Here is a 19,245-nt window from a genome sequence, read left to right on the forward strand (position 1 = left end):
ATCCAACCTCCCTTTATCACACCGGTGGCTCCTTGGGATTTGACTGTGGTCCTTAGGGCTCTACAAGGACCGCCATTTGAACCACTGGGCTCAGTGGATTTAAAATGGCTCACAATTAAAACTGTGTTTCTTCTAGCCATTGCTTCGGCCAGAAGGGTGTCAGATTTGGGGGCTCTTTCATGTCGCCCCCCCTTTCTGATTTTTTATAGGGACAGGGCGGTTCTTTGTACTCACACTGTTTTCCTACCTAAGGTGGTATCCAGCTTCCACATTAATGAGGAAATTGTAGTACCAGCTTTTAACTCCCCAGACCTTTCAGCTGGTGAGGCCTCTTTGGATGTGGTACGTGCTCTACAAACTTATGTGGACCGTACCAACTCATTTCGGAAGTCGGACTCGTTGTTTGTTCTTTTTGGTTTCCGAAAGAAAGGATGGCCTGCCACTAAGCAGACTTTGGCAGGCTGGATTCACCTGGTAATTTCAGAGGCTTACCTTCATGAGGGCCTTCCTGTACCGTCCTCTGTTAAGGTTCATTCTACTCGGTCTGTGGGTCCTTCGTGGGAAGCTTGTCATGGCGCCTCTGCTGTTCAGCTGTGCAAGGCGGCCACATGGTCTGTCCATACATTCTTAAGGTATTATGCATTTGATACCTTTGTTTCTCAGGAAGCTTCCTTCGGGCGGCGGATTCTCATTTCTGCAAAGGAGTGTCCCCACCCTTAAGGTGACTGCTTTGGGAAATCCCAAGGTCTCCTGTGGAGCCCTATGAACCCTAAAGTAGAAAATAAGAGATATGGTAAGACCTTACCTTTGTTATCTCTATTTCTACTCCCGCCCTGTCGCACCTATGCTGCAGATGGGCTGTGTTCTGGTCACTGGTTTTCCGTCTCCTTCTATATGTGAGAATGTGATACTTGAGTGTTCCAGAATTTCTTCCTTCTCTCTTCTCCTCCTCCGGCCATTGGCTTGTTACGAAACTGAGGTGCCTTGGCCTTGGGGCGGGATATAGGAGAGGAGCCCGGTGCATCCTGGGAGCACAAATTTAACTATTGAGGTGCTCGACGACTGACATCATCAACCTATACCCCAAGGTCTCCTGTGGATCCCTATGGACTTCGTAGAAATAGAGATAACAAATGTAAGGTCTTACCATATCTCTTATTATTTATTTCAGCAAGATAACAAACTGAGCAAATACTTTTAAAGGAACATTTGTCCAGGGCCTGAGCATGTGTTTGTATTCAGTCTTCATCTCTTGACTGTCCTTGATACCCTCACTTTTAAAGTGGGTGGGTATGGAACAACATGTAGTCAATCATCTGAATATTCACAGCAGCACAGAGTATTTCAAGGGATACATATACTGGTCTTGTGAAACACATAAATTAATACACTAATACACTTGGTTGACTATGTTATTAAACATGCTGAGTGTACAGAAGGGATAGTATAAAGTTGTGAGGAGGACATTAAAAGCAAATAGTAAACCTCAGACAGAGGCAGTGGAAGGGGCAGGGACAGGCCCAGCACAGAGTAGCGACATGATGCTTTTGTGAAACTGGTGCAGGAAGATTGTGTTGAACTTGTCACCATGAAACCAGACTCATCTATCCAGCTTGTGTATTCTTACTAGGCTGTTCCTAGCTTCACATTTCACAACAGACAACAGCAACTGGCCAGCGATAAATCTAAAGACAGGTATCCCGTGATTGTAGGAGTTTATCACAAATTATAATGTACATTTTGTTTCCATTTGCATATTAAATAATTAACAAAGTAGCTAAAAATACATTATTTTCATGCCATAAATCTATTGTTAGCTTTCTTTTTTGTTAAATATTAATGATAGTTTCACTATGCATATTACTGAGGCTGCATAAAGGCTCTTAAAGATTGATTTTTGGGTTCGGAATAATTTTGTGGGCACTCATCATGTGGACATTCATAATGTCATTATGTCGACATGCTTACCACGTGACCACTAACATTCATCATGCTGAAACAGATGAAATGTTGGCATGAATAGAATGTTGACAAGACAGTGTGCCCTAGTGCAGTGCTCACTCTCTGGTAGCGGATCTCCGGTGGCTCCAGCGGTGTCTCCTGGGTCCGGCGGTTAAGTGATGGTTAGTTCCGGCTGTCATGCAGCTGTTCTGGTGGTAAGTAACACTAAACCCTAATCCTAACCTTCCCCTCCCGCAGCCTAACCATAACAACCCTCCAAGTGCCTAACCCTCCAATCCACAGCTTAACCTTAAGCATCCCCCTAGTGCTTAAGCCTAACCTCCCCTCCTGCAGCCTAGCCATAACCGTCCTTCTAGTCACTAGCCCTCCATTCCCGCATCCTAACCCTACCTCTAGTGCCAAACCCTAACCCTCCCATCCCGCTCCCCCTAGTGTCTAACCCTAACCTTTCCCTCCCGTAGCCTAACCCTATGCTTCACTCCCGCAGCATAACTCTAACTGACCCCCTAGTGCAGTGGTTCTAAAACTGGGTGCCGCGGCACCCTGGGATGCCTTGGGGCACTTGCAGGGCTGCCACGGGTTGATGGTTCACGACCAAATCAAATTATTTATGGTCCATGTGATAGGGGAACTAGAGCTGGTGGCTGCCAATCATAAAAAATATACGTAAACAGAATGGCAACCCTGTCCACCATCACATAATTGAACCTAAGGATGACATCTAAACACAATTTACTTAATTTAATACTTTTTGCAGAATTTCTCAATAAGAAGCTTTTTGCCTAAGGGTGCCACGAAAAAAATGCTGATACTTTAGGGCGCCGTGATTCAAGAAAGTTTGGGAACCACTGTCCTAGTACTAACCTAACCCTCCACTCCAGCAGCCTAACCCTAATCCTCCCACTAGTGCCTTACCCTCTCATCCCGCAGCCTAAACCTAACTGTTCCCCTAATGCCTAACCCTAACCCTCCCTCTAGTGCCTAACCCTAATCTCCCTTCCTACAGCCTAACCCTCCCCCTGGTGCCTAACCCTAACAACTTGCAGCCTAAACCTATCCCTCCCCCTAGTGCCTAACCTCCCCTCCCACAGCCTAACCCTCCCCCTCATGCCTAACCATAACCACTCCTCCCACAGCCTAACCCTCCCCCTAGTGCCTAACTCTAACTTCCCCTCCTGCTGCCTTACCCTAACCTCCCCACCCGCAGCCTAACCCTAATCCACTCCCAAGTGCCTAACCCTAACCTCCCCTCTCACAGCCTAATCCTAATCCACCCTCTAGTGCATAGCCCTAACCCTCTCCTCCCACAGGCTAACTCTCACGCTAGTGTCTAACCCTAACCTTCCCCTCCTGCAGTCTAACCTAGCACAGATGGTGTAATGGTTAACATTACTGCCTCACAGCACTAAGGTCGCTGGGTTGGTTCCCACTATGGCCCTAACTGTGTGGAGTTTGTATATTCTCCCTTTGCTTGCGTGGGTTTCCTCCGGGTACTCCGGTTTCCTCCCACACTACAAAAATATACTGGTAGGTTAATTAGCTCTGAACAAAATTAGCCCTAGTGTGTATGTGTGCGCATGTGGTAGGGAATATAGAGTGTAAGCTCCAATGGGGCAGGGACTGATGTGAATGGCCAAATACTCTCTATAAAGCGCTGCGGAATTTGTGTGGCTATATAAATAACTGGTAATAAATAAATAAATCCCTTCCAACACCGCCCCCTCCTGCAGCATAACTTTAATGTCTGCATTCTGCAGAATATCGACATTTCACATATCGACATTTCAATATCGATATCATAACTGTCGACATTGCGGTTTTCGACATGGTGACCACACCCCTTGATTTATTGCGTTATAAAATGGTTGCATCTATTCAATTAAACCATGTCTACTTTACACTGCTTTCTCAGACTAACGATCAAAAAAGTAATATTAATTATAATGAATACAATGAGATTAATAATAATTAAACTACATAGGATTACAAATTGTAAAATTTGATTATATCTCGGAATGATTATGGTACTCCCCAGGATTAGGCTTGTTATCTGCCTATGTCACAGTTGCTGTAACTGTTCATGAAGAAGATCAGCTTATAGTTGAAAGGGGATGTAGTTTATAGACCAGCGGACTAAATGTCGCTGGTCTATAGCCCGAAAGCAGAAGGAATTTAAGATAGGCGTCGAAATACCGATGCTTATCTTAATCCCGATGCTGGAATGCCGAAGGACGCTGGACAGATTGAGGTAAATCCGTCCGTCCGTCCTTCCGGGGGGGAGGGGTGGTGAGGTTTAGGCATCCCCGGGGGGATTTAGGATTAGGCTCCCGCGGGAAGGGTTAGGCTAGGGGAAGGGGGATTAGGGTTAGGCAACACTGGGGGGGAGGTTAGGGTTAGGCACCCTCCCGGGAGTGTTAGGTTTAGGGTGAGTTAGGTTTTGGCACCCTCCCGGGAGGGTTATGTTTAGGGTGCATTGGGAGGTGGGAAGGGTTAGGTTTAGGCAACCCCAGGGGGATTTAGGGTTAGGCACGCCTGGGAAGAGGAATTAGGGATAGGCGCCACTGGGGGGGATGTTAGGGCTAGGCACGCTCCCGGGAGTGTTAGGTTTAGGGTGAGTTAGGTTTTGGCACCCATGGAGGGGAACTTAGGTTTAGACACCACAAGGGATAGTTAGGGGGGGAATAAGGGTAGGGTTAGGGTACTCACATGCGCCGTCGGGATTCTCCTCTGTCGGGCTTCCGGCATCTGCATTTCATACCCAACCCCAAGTTCTCAGTAGACAACAAACTAAATATTTATATTATCTTTAAAAAACAATACCTATGCAATAACTGACATATAATAATGAATGCCAACTAAGTTTAATGTTACGTAACATAGAGACAAGATGGGTAGTAATTATATATTTCTTTAGGTTAATGTAAAGCAAAGTAACTTACCTCCGCTAAAGCTGTACCATTCAGCACCATTAATTATTCCACCTTTGTTAACAAAATTTCCACCACATCTATCAGTTGATTTGTCAGACATTTTGGGATGTGAGGCCACAAAGGTTTTTGCAAGCATCTTAAATACCTGAAAAGAGAGGATAATATTGACTTTTTTAGCAAAATTATCAAATCAAATTTCATCTAATCATCTTCATAGAAGGTATTGCTAATTGAAAACAAACACTGAACGCACTCAACATAGGGAAGCGACCGCATATCCCAGGTGCAGCTGGGGGTGAGAATGTGCCCCTGTTGACAGAAGGAGGGGGCACCAACGGGAGGTCTAGCAATGGATTTGCCTCATCTGCGATGCTGGAGAGCAGAGATGGAGTGGTCAGCATACACTTATCCCCTAACAGGGGCCATGCTCTGCAGCAATAGGTTGCATGTCTCTGCAGGGCCCTGCCTCCTCCTCACTGACAGCAGCAGCCTCGGCGTGACCTGACTGGCAGGCTGATGCCTCCTGGGCACTGCTGTGTGGCTGCAACAGGAGAGGAACAGATTCAGCAGAAAAGATCTCCACAGGTAAGTTAGGCTATGAGGGCGGTGGTGGTGTTTGGGTATAGTCTATGGTAGGTTACACTACAAATAAGGGTGGATATGGGGTTACTGATTTAATGGGGTCAATTAGTATTAAGTGTTTTTTTGGTAATTAGGAGTTTGATGCTGTCTGTATTATGTGGGGTCAATAATGCTATGTGTAATAAGCGGCAGTCACTAATGCTGTCTGTGGTATATGGTGGTCACTAATGCTGCTGTAGTATATGGGGGGGTCACTAATGCTGTCTGTAGTATATGGAAGCCACTGATGCTCTTGTATTATGTGGAACAGGGCCGTAGCTAGGGTAGTGCGGCCGGTGCCATCGCACAGGGCACCACAGGTCAGGGGGCGCTGTTTGGGCCTGTCAAATTTCTGTTTATTATCATTCTTGCTTGTATTTTCCTCTTAGTTCATCCCCAGCATCTCCTGGCCTCTCCTATCTCTTACCTGGCCCTTCCCCATGAAGCCATGGCCCTTTTTTGGGTGCATTATGTCCCTTTGAAAAATGAGGGGGGCGCCAATGCTCTTTCTGGCACAGGGCACCAAAAAGTCAAGTTACGGCTCTGATGTGGAAGGTCACTTCCCTAATGGTGTCTGTAGTATATGGCAGTCACTATTGCTGTATGTAGCATATGGTGGTGACTAATACTGTCTGTAGTATGCGTAGGTCACTAATGCTATCTGTAGTTTGAGTAGGTCACTAATGCTATATGTAGTATATGGCAATCATTACCGCTGTCTGTAGTGTATGGCAGTCACTAAAGTTGTCTGTAGATGTTGTGTAGGTCACTAAAGCTGTGTGTAATGTTTGGGGGTCAATATTGCTGTCTGTATTATGTGGTGGTCACTAATGCTGTCTGTAGCATATGGAGGCCACTGATATTCTCTCGTATTATATGTGGGTCACTAATGCTGTCTAACATATGGGGGTTTCTAATGCTGTCTGTAGTATATGGTGGACACTAATGATGTCCCTGTGCATTCCCCACCCGTGGGAAAAGTAGCGGTGACTGATGCGCATGGAATCTATTCACCATGAGGGGGGCGCTTGGGGGAAGCCCAGCACCTCTAAGTGCTGGGCACACCCCTAAGTGTGACAAATTGGGGGCATGTCGCAAGGACAGGCCCCCTCCCCGATCAGCTATGCCCCCTCTTTGGCACGTGCAGAGACTACCTACCTGCACTGTCTGTGCCCTGCCCGCGGCCTAGCGGGGCACTAGTCTGTTGTTTATGGTGGTTGCTAATGCTGTATGTACTATATGGGGTCACTAATGCTGTGTGTAGTATATGGCAGTCACTAATGCTGTATGTAGTATATGGCGGACACTAATGCTGTCTGTAGTATATAGCGGTCACTAATGCTGTGTATAGTATATGGAAGTCACTAATGCTGTGTGCAGTATATGACGGTCACTAATGCTGTATGTATAACATGTTGGTTACTAATGCTGTTTGTATTATATGGGGGTCACTAATGGTGTCTGTAGTATATGGAAGTCATTAATGTTGTGTGCCATATATGGCAGTCATATTGGTAGAAGGTGACTAGTATTGGAGGTGAGGGGGGAACATGATGAGTATTTGCTCTGGGTGACAGAAAGACTTGATTCACCCATGCTGTACATGATCACAATACATGTCTAGCACAACTATAAAGCCACTTGACACTGCACTCTCAACATGACCTGACCACTGGACATGATCATAATACAATTATATTATATTCTATACACACATAGGACACTACACCTCCCAACATGGCCTGACCACTGTACATAATCATAATACAAGTCTATTACACTCTATACAGACATAGGACACTACAACCCCAACATGACCTGACCACTGTACAGTATAATAAATAGAGATGTGAGCCAAAAGTGTTTTGGTTTTGGTTCTAATTCATTTTGTCAAAACCGCCCTCGCTTGTTTTGGTTTTGCATCTGTATTTTTTTTCTAAAAATTATAAAATCATATAATTTGGACCTGTTTTTCTTCCTATAGTATTAACCTCAATAACATTAATAATCTCCATTTAATTTTGACCACCTCACAATAATGTTTTCATTCAGTTTAGGCCAAAAGGTTGCACCGAGCTAGCTGGCTGACTAAGCTAAGGGACAGTAGTGGGGGGCACTAACACAAGACAGTTCAACTAAGTGGCACTGCAGTTGCAGTTTAATAAACTTTACACCCCATATTAGAAACCCAGAATGTTGTCACTTTTCATTAATCAAGAACTCGATCAGTGGCCTGAGGGAGGTGGAGTATGTATGTAGTTGAAGGCAGGGAAAGGAAGAAAGGAATGATTTATTTGTAAATTCAATTTTTTTTATTCCGATGCAAATTTATGAGGGAGGAGGGGGATTCAACGGGATCCGAGCCCTGACTTGAGTTTTCCCACCAGGCTTAGATTCCAAATTGGGGCAAAACGTCATCATCCTGGCGTCGGATTAGTGGGTTTTGGATTCAATCAGCATCTGCTGAGAAGCTGCAGGAAATTGGGCCTATATACCTAGTTGAGAAGCTGGTAATGGATGGCATTGCAAGATACAAAAGAACATGAATGCCTTAGTAAAGTACAGTAATATACAGTACACTGCCTGTCAAACACACACAATCTTGGCAAAACACATAAAAGTGGTGCAAGATGGAATTGGAGTTGAGGCCTACCATCTACCCTGGGACCCCTCACTTTACTAAATTGTGATCCTACCTGACCATTTCGGGGTCCCAACGGAATGAAAATCTAACAACTTAATAAGAAAAAAATAATGAATGCTGAACAGTTTTGTAAAGCATTAGTTAGCTTTATTACAGTAAAGTAAAAATTTTGTTAATCTTTATTGCAAAATGAGACATTTTTCCATAAAAGACTCAGGTGCTGATAATCAAAATTAGAGCTGCCAGTGTTAGCCAACTAAAGTTTTAGGAGCCCATTTATCATTGAATATTTGAGGTACAATCCCCGAAAACACCAGTTCTCCTATACCTGCTGCGATCCCTCCTTTCCCGCTGGCAGCCGCCTCCCCCATGGGTTTCTATGGGGGATGCGATGCTGCCAGATTTACCAATATCCAGAATGCGATGCATTCCCAACACTGGCCCCTCAGCTAACGCCATTAATAATATTTATTTCACCATCAGCAGGCTTATCATGCATGCCCATGAATACAAAGAGCCCATCTATAGGAAGCAGAGGCTGCACATCAATGGGGAAAACTCCTGGGACTCTCAGCACCACTAACAACCCCCCCCTTCTCCACTACTCCCAGCACCACTAACAACCCCCCCATTACTCCCTTCATTAATAACAACCCTCCCAATACTCCCTGCATCAACTGACCCCCCCACTACTCCCATCATTAATAACAACCCCTCCACTACTCCCTGCATCACTAACAACCCTCCTCCACTATGCCCTGCATCAATAACAACCCCCCACTACTCTCTGCATCAATATCAACCCCCCTTCCCTACTCCCAACATCACTAACAACCCCCCTATCCACTACTCCCAGCGCTACTAACAACACTCCTACCCACTACACCCTTCATCAATAACAACCCCCCTTATTACCCACCCTTTCCACTACTCTCTGCTAACAGTTACCTTCCGTCGCTCTCTGTTTTTTCAGAGGAGGAGGCAGGAGCAGTGAATCCAGCTAGGCAGGGACAGGAGAAGTGTGCCCGACCAGGGCCAGATTTCCCGCTATCCATTCTAGGTGCTCGCCTAGGGCCCGGCAGGATTTCTTCTTTGCCTGAAGAAATCCCCGATAACAGCGCTCCCAGAGGAGCACTGTGGTCCCGCCTCCACTCCCTGAGAGTCCCGCGCGGCTAGAGCCTGTGTATTCGTGGCCGCCAGCCTGCGGACGGGCGGCATGAGGGAAGGGTGTGCGTGTGTGCACACAGCACAGGGTAACGCACTGGGGACCCACCGCCTTCCCCTCCCAGCTCATCCATCCTCATCCAGCTACTGTAGCCCCGCCGTGACCTGCCCCAGCAGCCACTTTGCCGGCCTTCCAGGCCCTCCACCGCCCACCAGGTAGAGACCTGTATTAATTACCTGATGAGCTGCCATATACACACTCTATATTTATATATATATATATATATATATATATGTATATATATGTATATATATATATATATGTATATATATATATATATGTGTATGTATATACGTGTATAAATATATAAAAATGGGCATTTATCTATTTTTTTTTTTTTTTTCATCTAGTGACATTGTAAAAACTGTATATATCCATTAGGTGTCACTAGGTCAAGACTTGACCCAGTGACACCCACTGGATATATGCAGTTTTTACAATTTAAATTTTATATATATATATTAGGGATGTGCAGGCTCGGATAGGTTCGAGTTTGCACGTGGAGTTCGGATTTTTCCCTCCAAAAAAACGGAACTCAGAACGAGGCAAAACGTCATCTTACATGGACGAACATCATCATTCCTGGACAAAAGACCAGGAATGATGATGTTCGTCCATGTAAGATGACGTTTTGCCTCGTTCTGAGTTCCGTTTTTTTGGAGGGAAAAATCCGAACTCCACGTGCAAACTCGAACCTATCCGAGCCTGCACATCCCTAATATATATATATATATATATATATATATATACAGTCAGGTCCATAAATATTGGGACATTGACAGAATTTTCATATTTTGGCCTCTATTCACCACCACAATGATTTTGAAATGAAACAGACAAGATGTGATTTAACTGTAGACTTTCAGATTTAATTTGAGGGTAATTACATCCAAATCAGGTGAACGGTGTAGGAATTACAATGGTTTCTATATGTGCCTTCCACTTTTTAAGGGGCCAAAAGTAATGGGACAAACTAAACAATCCTAAATCTAACTTTCACTTTTTAATACTTTGTTGCAAATCCTTTGCAGGCAATTACAGCCTGAAGTCTGGAACGCATAGACATCACCAGACGCTGGGTTTCATCCCTGGTGATGCTCTGCCAGGGCTCTACTGCAAATGTCTTCAGTTCCTGCTTGTTCTTGGGGCATTTCTCCTTCAGTTTTGTCTTCATCAAGTGAAATGCATGCTCAATCGGATTCAGGTCAGGGCATTGACTTGGCCATTGCATAACATTCCACTTTCTAGCCTTAAAAAACTCTTTGGTTGCTTTTGCAGTATGCTTCGGGTCATTGTCCATCTGCACTGTGAAGCGCCGTCTAAATGAGTTCTGAAGCATTTGTCAGCAGTCACATCATCAATAAATACAAGGGAAACAGTTCCATTGGCAGCCATACATGCCCACGCCATGACACTACCACCACCATGCTTCACTGATGAGGTGGTATGTTTAGGATCATGAGCAGTTCCTTTCCTTCTCTCCTCTTCCCATCACTCTGGTACAAGTTGATCTTTGTCTCATCTGTCCATAGGATGTTGTTCCAGAACTGTAATGGCTTTTTTAGATGTTGTTTGGCAAACTCTAATCTGGTCTTCTTGTTTTTGTGGCTCACCAATTGTTTACATCTTGTGGTGAACCCTCTATATTCACTCTTGTGAAGTCTTCTCTTGATTGTTGACTTTGACACATATACATCTACCTCGTGGAGAGTGTTCTTGATTTGGACAACTGTTGTGAAGGGGTTTTTCTTCACCAGGGAAATAATTATTTTGTCATCCACCACAGTTGTTTTCCGTGGTCTTCCGGGTCTTTTGGTGTTGCTGAGCTCTCCGATGCGTTCTTTCTTTTTAAGAATGTTCCAAACAGTTGATTTGGCCACACCTAATGTTTTTGCTATCTCTCTGATGGGTTTGTTTTGATTTTTCAGACTAATGATGGTTTGCTTCACTGATAGTGACAGCTCTTTGGATCTCATATTGAGAGTTGACAGCAACTGATTCCAAATGCAAATGTCACACCTAGAATCAACTCCAGACCTTTTACCTGCTTAAATGATAATGAAATAACGAGGGAATAGCCCACACATGTCCATGAAATAGCTTTTGAGTTGATAGTCCCATTACTTTTGGCCCCTTAAAAAGTGGGAGGCACATATTGAAACTGTTGTAATTCCTATACCGTTCACCCGATTTGGATGTAATTACCCTCAAATTAAATCTGAAAGTCTGCAGTTAAAGCACACCTTGTTTGTTTCATTTCAAAACCATTGTGGTGGTGAATAGAGGCCAAAATCTGAAAATTCTGTCAATGTCCCAATATTTATGGACCTGACTGTATATATATATATATACATATATATATATATATATATTGTGGCACAGTCAGATTAGGGGGTCCTACTCCTGGGTAGGGGACTCCTTCCTTACACACACGGCAGCCGGGAAACAGTACTCCAGACTGGATTCAAGTACAAGCTGGTCGGCGCCAGTCTTTATTGTGTAAAACAGAAATAACAAAAAGAAACCATAAACTTAAATCCTAGCCCTGGCTGGGCTCTAATTTTACAGGTGGTTCCCTCACTACCAGAACCTGGCAAGGCCTAATGCCCTCACCAGCAACAAAGGCACAGCACAACACTCACAGATAGGTTTTCCCAGTGTCTCTGAGCAAACTCCCTGTCTGCTCTCCCAGGTGAGACACTCAGCCCTAAACACACAAGGCTTATATTGGCCACTCTCAGGTGGAAACCCTAACAAGCCTGTTACCAGGCTGCAAGGCCCAAAACCTGGAGTGGCCGTGGGTGGAGCCCTCCCTCTCCTCTCACCCACAACCCCTAGGTCCCAAACCGGCTTTTCAAAAAGCCGAGACTCAAGCCTGCTACACTGCAGACTTTCTCCTGGGGGTTTAAAACACATAAGACAGGAATCTGGGACAAATGTACCTGCCACAGACCACTTTACTAGTGATCCTATCACATATCCCCCCCTTTGTTTCCACCTGTGGGGCGGAACAACTGAAGCCCCCAAACAATGAACGCGTGACAACGCGTCAGCATTGGCCAGCTGGCTTCCTGGCCTGTGTTCCACTGAAAATTTAAAAGTTTGTAACGCCAAGAACCATCTCGTAATTCTCGCATTACTGTCCTTATTTTCGGACATCCACTTCAAAGGGGCATGGTCAGTGATCAATTTGAACTTTCTTCCAACCAAGTAGTACCTGAGAGCCTCTAACGCCCACTTTATGGCGAACGCCTCCATCTCCACTGTGGCATAGTTTCTCTCATGTACATTCAACTTTCTGCTTAGATAGAAAATAGGGTGTTCCTCACCCTCCTTGTTCTGGGACAGGACCGCTCCTATACCTACTTCTGATGCATCGGTTTGTACTATGAATTCCCTGTCAAAATTAGGAGTCATCAGGACTGGTTGGGAACACAAAGCTACTTTCAACTCCTGAAAAGCTTTTTCTGCCTCAGGACTCTATTCTACCATGACTTTTTGTTTGCCTTTGGTCAGGTCAGTCAGTGGGACTGCCATGGTGGCAAAGTTGGGTATAAACCTCCTGTAGTACCCCGTAATTCCCAAGAAGGCTCTCACCTGCTTCTTATTCAGAGGCCGTGGCCAGTTTTGTATGGCATCAACCTTATTGAGCTGAGGCTTTATCAGGCCTCTGCCAATGGTGTATCCCAGATATTTTACTTCCTCCATGCCTAGACAACACTTTTTTGGGTTGGCTGTCAAACCTGCCTTATAGATGGAGTCCAACACTGCTTGTACCCTGGGTAAGTGAGACTGCCAATCAGGACTATGAATGACCACGTCATCCAGATAAGCAGCCGCATACCGTTTATGGGGCCTTAGAATCCTGTCCATCATTCTTTGGAAGGTAGCAGGTGCCCCATGTAGCCCGAAGGGCAACATCTTGTACTGAAACAAGCCCTCTGGCGCTGAAAAAGCTGTCTTTTGTTTGGCACTCTCGCTTAACGGTACTTGCCAATACCCTTTGGTTAGGTCAAGAGTGGTTAAATACCTTGCCGTCCCTAGTCTCTCAATCAGTTCATCCACTCTTGGCATCGGGTAGGCATCGAATTTTGAAACACTGTTCAACTTTCGGAAGTCATTGCAGAAACGCACACTCCCGTCGGGCTTTGGAATCAACACAATGGGACTTGACCATTCACTATGTGATTCTTCAATAACCCCTAACTCTAGCATATTTTAAATTTCTTTCGACACCGATTCGCTTTGTGCTTCTGGTAACCTATAGGGCTTTAGATTAACTTTAACCCCTGGGTCAGTGATTATGTCATGTTTAATGACCGAGGTTTTCCCAGGTACGTCAGAGAACAGCACCCTATTTCTGATCAGAAACTCCTTGACCTCTTGTTGTTGAATTGCCGACAGGGTTTTTGCCACTGTCACTTCGGGAACTAAGGGCCCTGGATTTACGGGAGGGGCTCGGACGGCCGACAGTACCGTTCTATCTTTCCAGGGCTTTAACAGATTTATATGGTATATCTGTTCCGGCTTTCTTTTCCCCGGCTGGTAAACTTTGTAATTGACCTGTCCCACTCTTTCTAAGACTTGGGAACCAACACTAACACTCTGTCCCCAGGAGCAAAGCTGCGTAACTGAGCATTGCGGTTGTATACCCTCTGCTGTGCCTGTTGAGCCTGTTCCAGGTGCTCTCTCACTATCAGCACTACCGCAGCAATTCTCTCCTGCATTTGAGAAACATGCTCAATCACCGTTTTGTAAGGATTAGACTGCCCCTCCCATGTCTCTTTGGCAATGTCTAGTAACCCGCTTGGGTGTCTCCCATACAACAAGTCGAAGGGTGAAAACCCGGTGGAGGACTGGGGAACCTCCCTTATGGACAACAATAAATACGGCAATAAGTAATCCCAATCCCTACCATCCTTGTCGACCACTTTCCTAAGCATGTGTTTTAACGTCTTGTTAAACCTCTCGACCAGCCCATCGGTTTGGGGGTGATAAACCGAAGTTCTTAACTGTTCAATTTTGAACAGGCGGCATAACTCTTTCATGACTTTTGACATAAACGGTGTACCCTGGTCAGTTAGTATCTCCTTAGGTATACCCAGCCTGCTAAAGACATGAACTAGCTCTCTGGCAATGGTCTTGGTTGACATATTGCGCAACGGGATCGCCTCCGGGTACCTGGTAGCGTAATCCATTATGACCAGAATATACTGGTGTCCCCTGGCAGACTTCATTAAGGGTCCAACCAAATCCATCGCTATTCTCTCAAACGGCACCTCTATAATAGGCAATGGGACTAGTGGACTTTTAAAATGTGGTCTGGGAGCATGATACTGACACTCAGGGCAAGATGCGCAAAAGTCAGATACCTCTTTATGAAGCCCGGGCCAGAAAAACCTCTGCATTATTCGCTCAGTGGTTTTCTCTACCCCTAGATGGCCTGCCGTTATATGACCATGGGCCAGATCCAACACTGTTCTTCTGTAGGCTTTGGGAACTATTAGTTGTTCCACAACATCTTCCCCCTTCTTAGTCACCTGATATAACAAATCCTGACACATTGCCATGTGGGGATAGGACAAAGTACTATCAGGGTCTACGGGTTTACCATCAACTACTTTTACATTCTCCCTGGCTTTTACCAAAGTAGGGTCATTCAACTGCTCCACAGCAAAGACCTCTCTTCTGATCTCTAAATCAGGCAGACGATCAACTGGCCCAACAACACTTCCCACCTCAGTGGGAGGCACATCAGTTGGTGGGCCACCGTCACGCTAAGCATTCTCTAGTTCGCCAATCATAGTAGAAAAAGGGAATAACTCTGACTCAGAAGAAACTCCCCCTCCACTACATCGACAACCTTCTCAAATGGATTGGGGTTGTTCACTTCTGGAACAAAACGGCTTTCCCACAACTTCCAGAAGTGAGCAAAGTCTCTCCCCAATATTGCATCGTACATCAGACCATGCACCAAACCCACAGAAACTATAGCAGAGCCACATGGTGTCTCGATGTTCACCTCGGCAGTAACATAATATCGAGTATCCCCATGTATGCAGGTCACACCAACAGTTTTCCCCTTATGCCTCAAGGGGTTCACCAGCTCAGCTTTCATAAGTGTCACCAAGCTACCAGAGTCTAACAGTGCCTCTACTCGGTTGCCATCTACAGTGAGTACACACATGTGCTTATCAGTCTCAGCCTGCCGGTCAGCCATACAGGCTGTCTGTGCAAAGAAAGACCACCTGCGGTAGACATGAGCAGTATCACATTGCATAGGTTCAGTTGTAAGTGAACAATTAGCGGCAATATGGCCGAAGCCACCACATCGGAAACACTGAGTCATATTAATGTCTAGTCGTTTACGGGGCAAGAACCTTCCTGGCCTAGCAGGCCTGTCTCCAGGTTCTACACCCTCAGTCTTAGGTACATTCCACCGCCCAACACCCTTCTCCCCTGGAACAGTCTTACCAGTGTCTGTGGGAGTTCGCCGGTGCGCCATCGGGGCTCGGTGGGGCATACTCATCAGCTCCTCAGCCGCCACGTACCTCTCCACCAGCTCGACTGGTCCGCGGACTTAGGGTCTGCATGGCTCACCCACTTGCGCAGAGTCACAGGTAATGATCGCAGGTACCGGTCCATCACGACCCTTTCCACGATCTGTGGACCCGTCAGCGTCTCGGGCTGCAGCCATTTTGAGGACAGATGGACGAGGTCATGCATCTGTGAACGTGGAGGCTTGTCCATATGGAACTCCCAGCGGTGGACCCGTTGGGCACGAACAAAGGTGGTGACTCCCAAGCGAGTTAGGATCTCCTGTTTTAGTTTTTTATAGACTTGGCATCAGCCAGGCATAAGTCGAAATAGGCCTTTTGTGGCTCCCCCGACAGAAAAGGTGCCACCAGACTTGCCCACTGCTCCTTGGGCCAACTCTCCCTTTCGGCCGTTCTTTCAAATGCGGTGAGGTAGGCCTCCACATCATCGCCCGAAGTCATCCTTTGGAGGAAGTGACTGGCTCGTATGGAGTGAGTGGTGGTGGGAGGACCAGTAGTAACATCTCTGGGCTGGGTGACAAGGTGCTGTACCACCTCTTTTATGGCCTGGCTGTTTTCCGCTAAGGCCTGGCTGTTATCCGCTAAGGCCTGGCGGGTTTCCTCGACGGCGACCTGTTGTTGCCTCTGGGCTGTCTCCAAGGCCAACAGTTGCACCCTGGTGGATTCCTGCTGAGCCCAGGTAGCTTCCTGCTGAAGTTTGTTCGTCTCCTGCTGAGCTCTGGTAGATTCCTGCTGAAGTTTGTTTGTCTCCTGCTGAGTTGCTGTAGCTAGGAGCAAGGCCTTAATAATGTCCTCCATTTTGTCCTGGGGTGTAGGTTGGAAGCTGAACCTTGCCTCTCTGACGCCTCCTCTATGGGACTCCAAGGACACAGTGTTATTTCCACACTCACCAATTGGGTGTCCACACTCACCAATTGGGTGTCCACACTCACCAATTGGGTGTCTGTCCCTTTAATTTTTAAACGGAAAGTTTTCCTCTCGCTGCAACTTCAGTGTGTGTGGTTGCCCGCATTCTCCACCATATTGTGACACAGTCAGATTAGGGGGTCCTACTCCTGGGTAGGGGACTCCTTCCTTACACACACGGCAGCCGGGAAACAGTACGCCAGACTGGATTCAAGTACAAGCTGGTCGGCGCCAGTCTTTATTGTGTAAAAGAGAAATAACAAAAAGAAACCATAAACTTAAATCCTAGCCCTGGCTGGGCTCTAACTTTACAGGTGGTTCCCTCACTACCAGAACCTGGCAAGGCCTAATGCCCTCATCAGCAACAAAGGCACAGCACAACACTCACAGATAGGTTTTCCCAGTGTCTCTGATCAAACTCCGTGTCTGCTCTCCCAGGTGAGACACTCAGCCCTAAACACACAAGGTTTATATTGGCCACTCTCAGGTGGAAACCCTAACAAGCCTGTTACCAGGCTGCAAGGCCCAAAACCTGGAGTGGCCGTGGGTGGAGCCCTCCCTCTCCTCTCACCCACAACCCCCAGGTCCCAAACCGGCTTTTCAAAAAGCCGAGACTCAAGCCTGCTACACTGCAGACTTTCTCCTGGGGGTTTAAAACACATAAGACAGGAATCTGGGACAAATGTACCTGCCACAGACCACTTTACCAGTGATCCTATCACAATATATATATATATATATATATATATATATGTACTGTGTATATATATATTTATATATAGGAAATGGATCATTCCCATTGAGATATAGATATTGTATTTGCACATTATTTTTGCAATGTCTGCCCCGGCGTGCGCATACGTGAGACCCGGCCAGCGACGGGCGCTCAGTCACTACGGGTCTCAAACCAAAAGGGGGGGGCTGACGATTTTGAATGACAGCTCGCCCGTTTTGGAGGCGGGCAGGGGGGTGGCTACACAAACGGAACACCTGCTGTTTGTGGGAGGCACCACTGACATCACCAGTGATGTCAGTGGAGAGCTTCCTGCTCTGTTAGAGCAGGAAACTCTCTGGGGCTTGTGACGGACAAGACTCTACCACAAGGGTCACGTCGCGATGGTCGCGACCATCACCTGGCTGCTCGCAAAAGCTGTGGGTGGTCGCAACAACAATAAAAAAAACGCCCTGATTCAGAGCGAGCGCTTTTCAAGAGCGTTCGGCTCTGAATCAGGTCCTGTGTTTTAATTTTCCATTTTAATGTTTTGATGTCCGTAATGTTTAAAGCTTTAAAAAGTTGAATATAAGGAGGAAAAACAAAAATATGATGTAAGGGCATGAATCAGGAACTCACATATAGGGCCATATCCAATTAGCCACGGTAAATTACCGTGGATTATTAGCTCGCTCTGGGCTATCCAATTAGCCCCGAAGTCGGCCTGACAATGGCACCTATCGGGTTTTTTTTCGGGCCCTGATGTGTCCTGAAAAATAATCCATGATAAGTGACATTTTTTCGCCCCAAATACAGGGCGAGGATACATAGGTCTGCTAGCTTATCGTGGCTCCTATGTGTTAACGGGTGAACTATCCTATTATTTCGCCCAAAATAATAGGATAGGAAGAAAAAAATTATCATCAAAAATCGGGGATAATCAAATCCCCGTTTTTCGCCGATCGCGGGGATCAATTAGTGCCTGAACAGTGTTCAGGGCTAATTTGATATGGCCCATAGTGCTATGGATTGTTTGAGGGAGGGGGCCCCAAACTAGTATCTTGCCTAGGGCCCCATGAGGTCTAAATCCGGCTCTGTGCCCAACCCAGCAGCCCGGGCTCCCCTACATACCAGCCGTCGTAGCATGATGCTCATGCTCCTAGCAGGTCCCTGGAACAGTAGGAGCTGAGATACTGTTACGCCACCGAGCAAGACCATAGTGCTAAGTGGCATGCGGTGGCGTGACAGCACCTCCGCTCCTACTGTTCCAGGGACCTGCTAGGAGCATGAGCATCGAAATGCAGTCTGTCTGGCAGTAATTCCCCGTGGCCGCTACAAAGCGCAGGTGGTACCGCCCGCTGCCGCACCACCCCCCTCCTGCCTCGCTGCCCCTCTTTACAAGTACCTTCAACCTGGAGGACCAGAGTGTTCACACCAGGGCGGACCGCAGTATTCGGTCCAGGTGGGCATCCAGGACCAGGCATAGTGTTCAGGCCGGGGGGCCGCCGGGACCAGTCTTTATGCTGGGGGGCCGCCGGGACCAGTCTTCATGCCAGGGGTCGGGGCACATTTCTCCTCACTTTTTGCCCCCCTACGCCCGCATCAGCAGGCAGCCTCACCAGCCCATGGCACTCAGAGCAGCCTTTGAAAATATCTCTGTAATACAAACATGGCACCGCGCGCAAGCC

At 46.5% G+C, this 19,245-nt stretch overlaps 1 protein-coding gene across 3 annotated transcripts in view; it reads right to left on the reverse strand.

The window, feature by feature from the left end:
• CPZ (carboxypeptidase Z) overlaps positions 1 to 19,245 on the reverse strand; it is a 150,426-nt gene that overhangs the window by 26,414 nt on the left and 104,767 nt on the right. For all 3 annotated transcript variants that reach the window (XM_088461744.1, XM_088461746.1, XM_088461745.1), the window contains exon 8: positions 4,902 to 5,037. In XM_088461744.1, coding sequence (XP_088317870.1) covers positions 4,902 to 5,037 — 136 coding nt within the window. The remainder of the gene's footprint in view (positions 1 to 4,901; positions 5,038 to 19,245) is intronic.

Source organism: Taudactylus pleione, unplaced genomic scaffold, assembly GCF_031769625.1.
Source record: "Taudactylus pleione unplaced genomic scaffold, aTauple2 ptg001091l, whole genome shotgun sequence".
NCBI lineage: Eukaryota > Metazoa > Chordata > Amphibia > Anura > Myobatrachidae > Taudactylus > Taudactylus pleione.